Source organism: Chlorocebus sabaeus, chromosome 17 (genome assembly GCF_047675955.1).
Source record: "Chlorocebus sabaeus isolate Y175 chromosome 17, mChlSab1.0.hap1, whole genome shotgun sequence".
Lineage (NCBI taxonomy): Eukaryota > Metazoa > Chordata > Mammalia > Primates > Cercopithecidae > Chlorocebus > Chlorocebus sabaeus.
The window spans coordinates 46773537-46787121 of NC_132920.1; the positions used below are offsets into that span (position 1 = coordinate 46773537).

General features: G+C 35.4%; 1 protein-coding gene across 2 annotated transcripts in view; it reads right to left on the reverse strand.

Moving 5' to 3' along the window:
• Positions 1–13534, reverse strand: part of CYP39A1 (cytochrome P450 family 39 subfamily A member 1) — a 104466-nt gene extending 90932 nt beyond the window's left edge. The window contains exons 1-3 of one of the 2 annotated variants that reach the window (XM_007972338.3): positions 13116–13534; positions 3982–4117; positions 1437–1551 (exon numbers count right to left, since the gene is read on the reverse strand). In XM_007972338.3, the coding sequence (XP_007970529.3) occupies positions 1437–1551; positions 3982–4117; positions 13116–13292 (428 nt within the window). In that variant the 5' untranslated portion in view covers positions 13293–13534. Of the gene's footprint in view, positions 1–1436; positions 1612–3981; positions 4118–13115 lie in introns of both variants that reach the window. The other variant, XM_007972337.3, reaches the window with a different exon arrangement.
• Between the last annotated feature and the right edge of the window lie 51 nt (positions 13535–13585).

The window sequence follows — 13585 nt, forward strand, 5'->3', positions numbered from 1 at the left end:
TATATGAGGGGCAGATAATAGGTGACAGATTCTCTTGGGAAAAAGTCACTCTTAAGAAGTTTTGATATTTGCTTACTGTGGTCAAGATAATACGGGGGGAACTGAAACTGTGGTTTGATTTATCTGAAGATATTTAAATGCTTTCTAAGCAAGCATATTAGACTCTGACAAATATGAGATAATAAATACATTGATCTAATACAATTCAACAAGAATTTATTTAGCAGATAATAGTAGCTAAGATATAGTCCATTCCTTTAGACAGCAACCACAACAATGACGACAAAAACAAAAACAAGGAATCAGGGCAATATCAGTCACCAAATTTCCTAATTTCTCACAGGATACCATAAATTCAAACTACTGCCTATTGAAATGTAGTACATATCATCAATAAGTTTTACCATTAAGATAATAAAGTGATTATTATAGCAAACTTAAGATAAAGAATATAAAATATTGTTAACATGCCTTAAAACACTTAATACTTGTTTATTTAATTTTTATTTACCATACCTTCATAATCTCATTCACCCAAAGTTTCAAAAATATCCAGGACTATTTTGTTCATTTCAATGTATTCATTTCGTTATAGATACTGGGTACGCTTCAGCACATTTTTTAATTTGGTTGTTTGTTTTTGTGTCCCCCCTCCAGCCCCCACTACTGGACCTCTAACAAAATGTTCACTGTCATTCTGTTTGAGTCTGAACTGCCGAATCTTGCCTTGGGCATTCCAGGATGCTGCTGAGATGGCAACGTGACTCAGGTAACTTCAACTTACCAAATCTCTTTATGCACGTGGGAAATTTTTTTCACGGCTCCCATGCCCAGACTTTAACTTTTCCAGAAAGCTTCAGAATGGGGCTGACTCCGTCTGCTGCTCTTCCCTGTCTCTTGGGATCTCCATTAATAAAGGACCCTGGAGCTCAGTCCTGAGGCCCACACTGACTTTGCCTGAGCCACTTGTTAAGTAACGCAAACATCTCCTGGACCTTTTTCACCACTTTGTGATTCCATTCTCTCCCCTATCCTCTCAACGTCCCCTCGTTCTAATAATTGCAAATTGCACTGAAGGTTTTATCAAAATTCTAATGGAAGTATGAAAATTATAAGAAGAAAATCCATGTAGTTTATACAAAAACGTATGGAATGACTAAGGAGAAATTACTGCAAATATATTACAATGATTGTATTGGCTTATTTGCTCACTATAAAATAGAAATGCTAAACTGAATTAGAATTTAAAAGATTGGTGACAGCAAGACTCTGTCTCAAAAAAAAAAAATTTAAAAGATTAAAATAATCTCTTAATAGCCTAGTTAGGTAGATTTCATTAATCAACCTGACAATGTTTGAAGTCCAATATATAGGTTTCATTTTTTTTTTATTTAAAACAAAAAGCAAGACTAAATCATATTAATGCATCTATTTACCTTACTAAGTTGTTCAGGTCCATTGTCCCATGAGTGCCTAAATTCTCCAGTTGTTCATGTAATTCTTCAGTCAGTTGCCCCGTAAATTGATGGAGATTGACAGTCCCCATTTTCCCTTTCAACATAATATAGAGTTTTTCATGCAGTGCTAAAAAGACATTCTTTGGAATTGATGCTATGAACAAAGAAAACTATTTTCAAAATAAGCAACGACTCCTTGAAACAGACAGTCAATATCTCTCTACTATTATTTGGTCAGCAGGGACTACAGCCAAAGTCCTCCCAGCACATAAGGTCACCTCCCGTAAATAAAAGTAGATAAAGACTCAACATATTCTCTGCCGAGTGTGGTGGCTCAAACCTGTAATCCCAGCACTTTGGGAGGCCGAGGCAGGTGGATCACTTGAGGTCAGGAGTTCCAGCCCAGCCTGACCAAACATGGTGAAACCCCGTCTCTACTAAAAATAGGAAAATTAGCTGGCTGTGGTGGGCACCTGTAATCCGAGTTACTGGCGAGCCTGAGGCAGAAGAATCACTTGAACCCACAAAGTAGAGTTGCAGTGAGCTGAGATCACACCACCGCACTCCAGCCTGGGCGACAGAGAGAGACTTTATCTCAAAACAAACAAACAAAAAAGATTCAATGTATTCTGTGAGATGGTGGAACTTTATTCACTTTAAGGGATAATCTATAAATGGATGATTAAGAGAGCTGTATTTTCAACCCTTCTCCCTCCAAATCTATAGTCCAGATACATTAAAAACACATATTTTACATATCCTAGCATTTCAGAGGCTGTTCTGTCTGCTCAGAATGTTCTCTCCTTCGTTATACCCATATCTACTCCCACCCAATCCCACACACTTATACCTATGAGCTTTAAACTTATGCTGCACATTTCTATTTGTCCTTCAAGTGTCTTCTTGAATATTACTTCCACCAGGAGACCTTTCCTAACACCATGAATAGCTTTCAGCCCACTATTTTCTTTATATTAGTATTCATGCTCCCTCTACAACACACTCTCCTAATTAGAAATCGGGGTTTATTTTTTACTCATTTCTTTATATTTTTCTTTTACCTTGTTTTATTGACTTTGAAGTAACTTTTTCTTTAAAAAAAAATTTAGATTCAGAGGGTACACGTGCAGGTTTGTTATATGAGTATATTGTGTTATGCTGAGGTTTGGGGCATGATTAATCCTATAACTCAGGTAATGAGCACAGTACTCAATAGTTTTTCAACCTTTGCCACCCGTCCCCCTCCCTCCAGTAGTCCCCTGTGCCCACTGTTGTCATTTTATTAAAGTAACTTTTTCAAAAAATAAGTTTTAATTTTGTATTTCATTGTGCTATTACGTGTAAGTTACATTTTGTGTAAGTTAATAAAAAACAGTTTTTAGATTTCCTGAGCATACATCTTCTCTATGGTTGGGGAATATACAGGAGGAATGGAAAGCTGACTTAAGAATAAATATTAATATATTTCATCTGTTCAACAGAAATATTTAAGCATGAAAGTCCCCAGAGGACGCACAGGTGAAAAAAAACTCAATCATTTCCATACACCTCTGTTAACTTAGCAAATTTTTCTAAAGGGATATGTGACTCTACAGATCAAAGGCCTTCAAAATATTTCTATTATTTGATCTGAAATTCCATAGTCCTAGTATCAAGAAGTACCAAATAATCAAAGAATTTCACCAACAAGTTGTGATATCATGCATGCAAGAAGAAAAAAATATATATATAATTCTATTGATTACTGGTAGTTTTTAAAACAAACTTTCTTATCTTAATGGTAAGAAATGCACAAAAGGTTACATGAAAAGGAACCAAAGAAGAAAAAAGGCAGAGAGAAAGAAGTCACAGAGAATAGAAGCAAGCAAAAACATTGTGAAAGCACAAGAAAGAACCAGACACAAAATGAACCAGCTCTGCATTCCAGGGAGGACACGTGGCCCCAGTACACACATTTGCAGCCTAGGAAGAAATGAAGGCAGACAGCCATACTGGAAGCATGCTGACTGTACAATCTGGCAGTCTCTGAAGACGGAGGATTTGTGAAAGGGCAAGTCAAGCTCCCACTTACCATAACAGCCCTACAAAATATGTCAGGAAATGCCACTGTAAAGGATTTACTAAGCCATGGAATTCTAGTTTCAGGGACTGAATAGCATGTAATCAGTCCAAGAGTTGTAGCCTGTAGAACACTGTACACACAGCGGTGGAACAGAATTAGTGACATCTTGGAAGCTGTAACATGATACAGATTCCAAATATTCTCTAAAGAAAACATCAATGAGGTAACCTTATCACTTTCACGTGTCTCATTCAAATCTAAATGTATGAGGCTGCCATTCATTTGCGTTTCAATGGCCAAACTCTTTTACCCGTAACTCTTTCCTCTTCTACCCATACCTCAAGAATAAAATAATGGACCCTCATCATTCTTGATAGAGGAGTGAGGATGTAATTTTTACCTAAAACTACTCCTGGATTCCAATGTTGGATTTCGAATGGACTATCTAAAAATATTCTTTACCTGTACGATAAACGATATTTTGCACTGCCAGTTCAAAATCTACTTTTTTGGATTTTAGAAACACATTAATTCCTTCTTCTTCAGTAACAAAGGTCATTCGGTTTCCCATAGCAAAGACTGTAAATATTGGTCCATACTGAAATAAAACAAACACAGATTATATTAGTAAGCATTTCTAAGCCATGTTTAAGACCTTTCTCCTCAAGAATCCTAACGTTGAAGTTACAGTCAAGAGACAAATTATTATATTTGGTAATTAGTTATAAATTCTGATTGTTTTAGTCAGATCTGAATTATATAAATTTTAATTTGTTCTGTCCTGATATGTAATGTTCCCTTTGATCATTTTATTGCCTATTTGTAGCTTCCTTTCTTGTAGTATGAAATAAGTAGAAAATAATAATTATAAATAATTAGAAATTATATCAACAATGTGACATTTAAACATTGTTTTCAAGATATTACTAGACTTATAAGCAACCTATAGCTGAATATTGTTCAACAAGAAAGTTCAAAAGTGCCAGCTGGTTTACAGGAAATCTATGGTTATTCAACAATGTCTTGCAATCCTATACACTTTCCTAATCTGTTCACTTTCCTAGTTTTCAAAATGACTATTTCACCTGTAATGAAATTTACCTGTAATGACTATTTCAACCTACCCAGCCTCTCCACTCTGACATAGTGTCCCTGCCTTGTAACTCACTGGAAAAATGGAGCCATCAAGTAGCACTTTCAGTTTCTCATTACTAAATCCTGCAAGGTATATACATTTGCACCCATTCTCCATCTGTTCCCTCCTCTTAACATGGATGGAAGTTCCTGCCCTTGTGAAATGTCAACACTTCTCCATTTGTGTTATGGATCCTACACTCTTGCCTTCTCTTTTCTACATTTATGCCTCTCTCTCCTACATCATTAATTTTCCCCTCTTTATCAGATCACTCTTAGCAACCTGTAAACATACTGTAGCACAGGGTTTGATATCAGGGGTCTATGACCTTGCTGGGAAAAAAAAATACGTCATTCATCTTCATTGGCGTCTAAGTATAATTTATCAGTTTCTTCAATTATGAATGTGGGCAACAAACCACAATCTTTTCCATGACTCTGTCATCAAAATAAATCATCATACTTTCGTATTCCATTACAGTATTATACATATCTCAAGGCATAATTTATGCTCATCACTACTTCAGTATTAGTCATTTCTTTACCTCCCAAGAGATGGCACATGATTTTTCCTGCAACACACTGTTGGGTAGTACTAGGCAACTTGCAGGCCCAAAAATCATTAAGCCACCAAAAAAATGAAGTACCATTTTTGTACATTAGTGATCCAGACAGCTACATTGCTTTCTAACATTCCTATCTATAATTGTTTGTTAACCAGTACTTAGAAGATGATTTATTTTCACTGTTAAAGTTTTGTTCAAATGAGAATTCTTAGCTTCCCATTAGTAGGTAACTTTTTGTAACATCTATAAGCACCTGGCCACAAGTGTAGACTAACCACATTCAAATACATTGAATCAGCAGTTGAGATAATTGTTATGTGAGGCATTTAAAGTAACAGCAATATAACTGCAGAGTGAAAGATGGTCATGCACAGTGTTAGAAATTATGTAACAGGGTTTTTGTTGTTGTCCTGTTGTTGTACTTGCTTTCCTTTTGTTCTTTTCTTGTATGCAACATCAGCAGCCTCAGTATTCCGAAGTAAAGGCAGGCACACATGGTATGTTGTAGAAGTGGTGCTTGTATATTTTTTAAACTTTTTATTTAGAAATAATTGTAGATTAACATGGGGTTGTAAGAAATGTTACAGAGACAGCCTACATATCCATTACTCTGTTTTCCCAGTATTAACATCTTGCAAAACTATAGTACAGTATCACAACCAAGCTATTGACATTGATACAGTCAAGATGCAGAATATTTCCATCACCACAAAGATCTTAAATGATGCCCTTTTATAGCCACCCCCACTGTTTCTCCCACTCCCACCTTCTCCTTAATCCTTGGCAACACTCATCTGTTCTCCACTTCTATAACTTTGAATTTCACTATGTTATATAAACGGAAGTATGTAGTATACAATTTTTGGGGACTGGCTTTTCATTCAGTGTAACTCTCTGAATGTTCATCCAAATTGTGTGTATCAATCATTCACTCCTTTATATTTCTGAGTAGTATTCCACAGTGTGAATGTACGACAGTTTATTTGAACATTATGAAGGCTGGGCTAGACATGCCTATAATCCCACTGCTTTGTGGGTCTGAGGCAGGAATACCACTTGAGCCCAGGAGTTTTTGAGGTTGCAGCGAGCTATGATTTGCACCACTGCACTCCGGCCAGGGCAACACAGCAAGACTGTCTCTAAAAATAAAAACAATAAAAATGAATAAGGTTGAAAGACAGTGAGATTCTTTTCAGTTTGGCACTATCACAAACATAAACATCCGTATCTGGGTTTTTATGTAAACATTAAGTTTCTCTGTGATAAATTCCTAGAAGTGCAATTGCCAGGTGATATGGTTGGCTGTGTGTTTAGATGTTTAAGAAACTGGGAAAGTGTTTTCTGGAGTGGCTGTGCCATTTTATATTTCCACCATATGTATAAGTAATCCAGTTTCTCTGTATCCTTACCAACATTTGGTGTTGTTGCTATTTTTATCGTTGCCATTCTGATAGATGTGTAGTAGTAGCTCATGATTTTAATTTGCTTATCTCTAATGACTATTGATGTTGAACATCTTTTCATGTGCTTATTTGCCATCTGAATATTCTCTTCATTGATACATCTTGCTTATGTCATGTGCCCATTTTTTAACTGGATTTTGTATTATATTGTTGAGTATTGAGAGTTCTTTATATATTCTAGATATTAGTCCTTTGTTGGATATGTGGTTTGCAAGTATTTTACCCCAGTGTGTAGCTTTTCTTTAACTCTTTTTAATGAGCTCTTTTACAGAGCAAATATTTTTAAATTTTGATGAGGTTCAATTTATCAGTTTTTCCTTTTATGAACTGTCCTTTTGGTGTTAAGTCTAAGAGCTATTTTCTATCCCAAATTAGGAAGATATTCTTCTATATTTCTTTCTACAGGTTTTATATCTTTACGTTTTACATTTAAGTCTGTTATCTATTTTGAGTTAATTTTGTATAAGACATAGGACTTTGGTAGAAATTCATTTTGTGTGTGTGTTGGGGGTGGTTCTTTGTTGTTGTTTTGTTTGTTTTGGCTTACAGAGTCAAATTGCTCCATCACCATTTGTTTACAAAAGCCATCTTTATTTCATTGAATTGTTTCTGCACCTTTGCCAAAAACCAGTTGGCATACTTGTGTGGATCTATCTCTAGAGACTCTACTTTGTTCCACTGATCTTTGTGTCTATCCTTCTGCCAGTACTACATCATCTTGATTAATAATAGGCCTTGAAATTGAGTGGAATGATTCCTCTTATTCTATTCTACTTTTTCAAAATTGTTTTATTTATTTTAGTTTCTTTGCCTTTCCATATAAATTTTAGAATAACTTTGTCTATATCTACAGCAAATCTTGCTGGGAATAGTATTTGCATCAAACCTGGATATCAGTTTGGAGGAAACTGACATTTTTAATATGTTGACTTTTCCAATCAGGAACACAGTATGTGTCTCCCTTAAGACCTTTGATTTTTTTCATCAGTGTTTTGTGGATTTTAGCATACAAGTTCTATATGTTTTGTTAGATTTATACCTAAATATTTCTTGAGTTATTATAAATGGTAATGTATTTTTAATTATGGTTTCCACATGTTCATTGTTCGTATGTAACCAAACAATTGATATTTTTATGTATACCTTGTATTTATTCCAGAGGTTTTTGTAGACTCCTTGGGATTTTCTACATAGACAATCATGTCATCTGCAAATTAAGACAGTTTTATTTCTTATTTTCAAATCTATATGTATTTTATTTTATTTTCTTACTTTATTGCACAGGCTAAAATTTCCAGCACTATACTGAATAAGAGTTGTCACAACAGAGATCTTTGTTTTGTTCCCAATCACATGGAAGTATTTAGTCTTTAATCATTTAAGTGTCCTGTTAACCGAAGGATTTTTGTAGATATCCTTTATAGAGTTAGGAAATTTCCCTCTATTCCTTATCATGAATGGATATCAGGAATGGATATCAAATTTTGTCAAATGCTTTTTCTGTATCAATTATGTACTTTTTCTTCTTTAGCTTGTTAATACAGCAGCTTACGTGGATTGACAGACTTCACTTGGTAATTCGTCTTATATATTGATAAATTTTATTTGCTGATATTTTGTTATTTTTGCATCTATTAATATATTCATAAGTAATATTTGTCTGTAGTTTTCTTCTGTACTATCTGTGGCTTGATATCAAGGTAATGCCAACTTCATAAAATAGACTGGGAAATGTTTCTATGTCTTCTGCTTTCTGGAAGAAATAGTATAGAACTCATAGTTAATTCTTTTTTAAACATTTGGTATAGTTTTCCAACGACACAATTTGGGCCTAGAGAATTCTTTTTGGGAGGTTATCAAATTACAAATTCAATTTTCTTAATAGTGTAGGGCTATTAAAATTATGTATTGGATAGTTTTGTTAGAATATGTTTTTCTAGGAATTGATCCATTTTATATAACTTGTTAAATTTATGTTTGTAGAGTTATTCATAGTATTTTCTTATCATCCCTTTTGATGTCTGCAGTGATATTCCCTGTTTCATTCAAACACTGGTCATTTGTGTTTTCTCTATCAGTCCTGCAAGAAGTCTGGCAATGTTACTGGTCTTTTCAAAAAACCAGTTCTTTCTTTCATTGATTTTCCTTATTTTATTTTTTTAATTTTCAACTTCATTGATTTCTGTTCTTTACTATTTCCTTCCTTCTGCTTTATTTGGGCTTATTTTACTCTTTTTTAGAAGGAGATGATTCTTGAAAGTTTATCAATTTCAGATTTTTCTTTTCTAATATAAGCACATAGTGACAGAAATTGTGATACATTGTATTTTTATTTTAATTTGGTTCAATCTATATTTTATTTTTCAAGAGACTGGGTTAAAATATAAAGACTCCGAAAAATTGAAAGGGATAGAAAAATATGTATCATCCAAACAGTATCCAAAACAAAATTGGTGCCGCTTTAATAATACAAGAGAAAGTAGATTTTAACTCAACATAGATGACTACAGGTAAGACTTCAAATATCACTTGGAGTGGCTTAAAGGAGGTGCCCTTCCCAAGAGCTGTTTAAGCAGACAAACTGCAGAAGTTGTCTAATTTACCTATTTTAATGTAGGGAACTTTATCTTTTTGGGGACTGCTTGACATTTAGATCCTATGCCCACATTTTCAGAATTTCACATTCTACACCTGTTGGTGGGAGGTAGACACCATTTCCCTGATTAGAACCTGAAAAATAATGATGCTTTACTGAGCCAATATTTTTCCAACAATTTACTTAAACTATTTATTGAATATTTTTACAAAATACCGAACTTCAGCCTAGTACACTTTGGGACACTGTGTCTTCAAATAATGTTTCCATTGTGTCAACAAATAGATACTTGTAGATAGCTGCAGATTGTCTATACTATTACGTGTTTAAAATAACTTTCTTAGAGTGCCAGAAATTTTATCAATGTCTCATTCTTAAAAAATGGTAAATTCTAATCAACAAAAGACAGATATAACCAGGCAATTTGAAGCATAAACAAAATCCTCTGTCTCAATTATAAAGTACAAAGTATCAGGTTTGCAATATGGGTTTTTCTTTTGTAATAGAATTTCGTAACTAAAGATTGGGTTCTAGCCATCTCAAGGCTCAACTCAGGTAGTAGTATTCACTACCAGGCTGACACGGTTGGTGGCAGAATTTAGTTTTTCACAGGCTATGGGATTGAAGACCTTTGATTTTTACTGGGGCTGGCCAGGACCTCCCTCTATTTCTTGCCTTGTAGTCCTCTCTATAATGACAGCTCTCATCATCAAAGAGTGTAAACTAGGAAGGCAATTGAGTCTGTTATCAAGATGAAAGCCCTAATCACAGAAGTAACATCAGATCACTTGTGCCATATTCTGTTCATTAGAGGTGAGTCACTAGGTTTTGTTGACACTCAAAAGGAGGTGATTACACAAGGGAATCATTGTAGGATCATTGCAGGCTATCTTAGAAATCTGACTACCCCATGTCTGTCGATGAAGAAACTTATTAAATAAATGCAGCCATATCCATGCATCTTCAAAGAAAAGAATTAGGAGTTCTATACGGTACTAATATGTAAAGAGTAAATACCTATTGACAAAGGAACAGTGTGAATATGACATATTTTGCTTATAAGGTGGAAAATAATTCTATAATTCTATTTGCTTGTATACAGTTAAAGAAACTATGAAACAACATATAAGAAATGAATTACAGGGTTGCCAAGGTTGGGAGTGAGGAGTGAGAACTGGGTGGAAGGGAAACAGAGGTTGAAGGGACTTTTCCTGCAGTTTTTATATTTACAATTTTTGAACCATATAAATGCATAATCTATTCAAAGATTAAATAAAAATAATAAGAAGATTATTTTGTGGTCACCAAAGTTGTCTCTTTTCAGTATTCTAGAGGGGCATGAGAAGCTGAGAGTATTAGCTAATGATGGAATTTTAGAAGTTTTTTCTTGAAGGTTCAATACGCCATAAGTAGTGTCTTATGCGGTTGCCATTTAGATGCAATTTCTCATCAAGTCTACTGAGTACCTGTTGCAGCCACTGCAAAACTCAGAATGGAACCTCCCACCCAAGATTTGGTTTGGAGGTCAAGACAGTGACTACATTTACACACACACACACACACACACACACACACACACACACACCCCGAGAGGGTATGAAGAGGTTTATTTCATACATAATGAAACTTCTTTGGGGAAAGTAGGGCAGTCCTCTCAAGCTGATCTGAAAATGATTTGAGAAAACAGTGAAAAAAGACAGGTCTTATGGTTTTATTATGGTTAGGGGGTAGGCTGGTGTGAGCCTTCCTGCATGAAGGTTGGGGTTTGTGCAGTTTGAATCTCTCCTGGCACCAAAGGTGGGAGCACCCTGGCCTTTTTTTTTTTTTTTTTTTTTAAATCATACTGCCCAGATTAAGGGTACAAGAAGAGGCAAGGGTGAACCTTAAAAGCTTTTAGTAGTAAAACATCAAATAAAGCAGTCGTATTCTCTTTTTAAAGAGACAAGGTCTTGCTCTGTTGCCCAGGCTGGAGTGCAGGGGCTCAGTCATAGCTTACTGGAACCTGGAACTCCTGAGCTCAAGCAATCCTCCTGACTCAGCCTCCCGAGTAGCTGGGGCTACAGGCGTGTGCCACTGGACCAGGTTAATTTTTTTTATATTTAGTTTTTGTAGAGATGACGTCTTGCTATATCTCCCGGGCTGGTCTTAAATTCCTGGCCTCAATCAATCCTCCCACCCCTGCCTCCCAAAGTGTTGAGATTACAGGTGTGAGTCACGGAGTCCAGCAATAACTTATTTTGTTTAGTCAGGATAGCAACAGAGACCTCACAAATATTTAGCCTTCTGACACAAGCTTGTAAAAAACATTCCTTAAAAATTATCAAAATTATATGCGTAAAGAAGGCTGTGGGAGACAAAGGAGTATTTCTTTAGGACATATAATTTTTTCATCTATCAGACAAGCAAAAATTGCAAAGAATTATGGCATTCAGTGTGGCCCAGGATATGAGAAGTTAGGCAATTCCATACAGTCAATGGAAAATAAAAATTGCATATTCATACACCATTTTCCAAAGGTAACACCTTCATATAAACAATTTCAATGTGCATGTCCTTTGACTCAGCAATTCTACTCCTAGAAATGTATTCTGAGTAAACAATCAGATAAATGCAAAATGTACAACCACACAATCAATACATGCACACACACACGCAAGAATGTTCACTGGAGCATTGGTTGAGAGAAAGAAAAAAGGTTGGCAGCAACCTATAAACCCAACTATTGAGATTTAAGTAAACTAGTGTATCCTCCTATGACAAAATATAGCCATAAAAGGAAGATTCAAAGTATTTCATGATACAGGAAAGTTATTCACATTATATGTTAAAGTCGAAAGGACATAAAAGAGTATTACACTATTATTCCATTGTTGTTCATTAAATAGTTGTAAATACATAGGAAAAAGACCAAAATAATATAAATACACGAAATTTTTACAGTATTTCTGGTGTGATATGCTGGGTTATTTTTATTTTCATCTTAGTTCTCTTTAATTCTCTATACCTTTTTTACTAAATTGGAATCTCAGAGATTTTGAAGGTAAATGATCAGTGGCAAAATAATGCTACTACGTATAAATTCATTCTACAAATTGGGCTAACCAGAAGGAAAACGAGTCACCACAGAAAGTATTATAATTCATAAGAATAATGATAATTAATATGGTACACATTTATTAGACAATCAAATATCCTAAAATCTTTGTGACTGGAAATGGAATAAAAGACTTAAATTGAATTAACTTAAAAGACATTAATAAAAGTCTGTTCCTTAAAGTGCTCAGGTATTTAAAAGATACTTTCAAAACAAAAACATCTAGTACAAGGAGGATTACTAGGTCTCCTCAGGCCGTGGTGAAAATGGTGCACATCGTCATCAAATAACAACGTCAGCTAAAAATACAGAGCCTGTTTATTTTGTATGAACCAACTGTGCAAGCAATTTGTGCAATACTTTGGTGTTAACTCCGATTTGGATACGAATTACTCATTTTCACAAACTTAAATTGGATTACACTTTATCTTTCCCAATTACTGCAAACATTTACTGAACACGTATACATTTGGAACTTCGATGAAGTAAAAACATGAAAAGTTCATCTCTACTTCCAAAAACGTAGATGCACGCTGCAATTGTATGTCATTTCTTTCGCAAAATTTTGCACAGAATACTGCTGTTAATTGTTAGTAGAGGATTTCAGAAATGACTAGATCCTTTAGTTGAGGCAAGCAGGTATGTTCCCCGTATTCTAGCACTGCACTTAGGAGCCAATGAAAGAAAATTTTAAAAAGAAAGCAGTGTCTCCTCTGGAGACCACGCCTGCCAAGACCACATACCTTGATTCTTGCTTTCTCTATAAATTCTAGAGGGGCTTTCCCAAACTCAAATCCAACTCCAATCCAAGGAATCCAGCCCCTGATGCACGGGGGTCTACGCAAATTCTTCCGCTGAAGGAGTAAGAATAGAGCAAGGCAACCCAGGATTATAATCACTGTTGGGGAAATTAGTTCCATGTTTTTGTCCAGCACCTTCCAGAATCAGAGAAGTGTGAAATAGTCCTGCCGTCCCGGCACTTGCTTCTTTTTTACGGGCTACGGAGCCAGCCGGGACTCCCAATCTTTCTGCTGCAACTTTTGCAGCTCTCCTTCGTAACTGTAGCTTCCTTTCTCTGTCCCAATTTTTAGGTGATTTTTGCATTGTCGTTCCCTCCCACCTCCACTTCTCTTTGAATCTCAGCCAGCGCGGAAAAAATGCAGGGAGGGGCAGGGCAGGGCTAGGACTGACGGGCGAGAACTAGTCGCGTTGC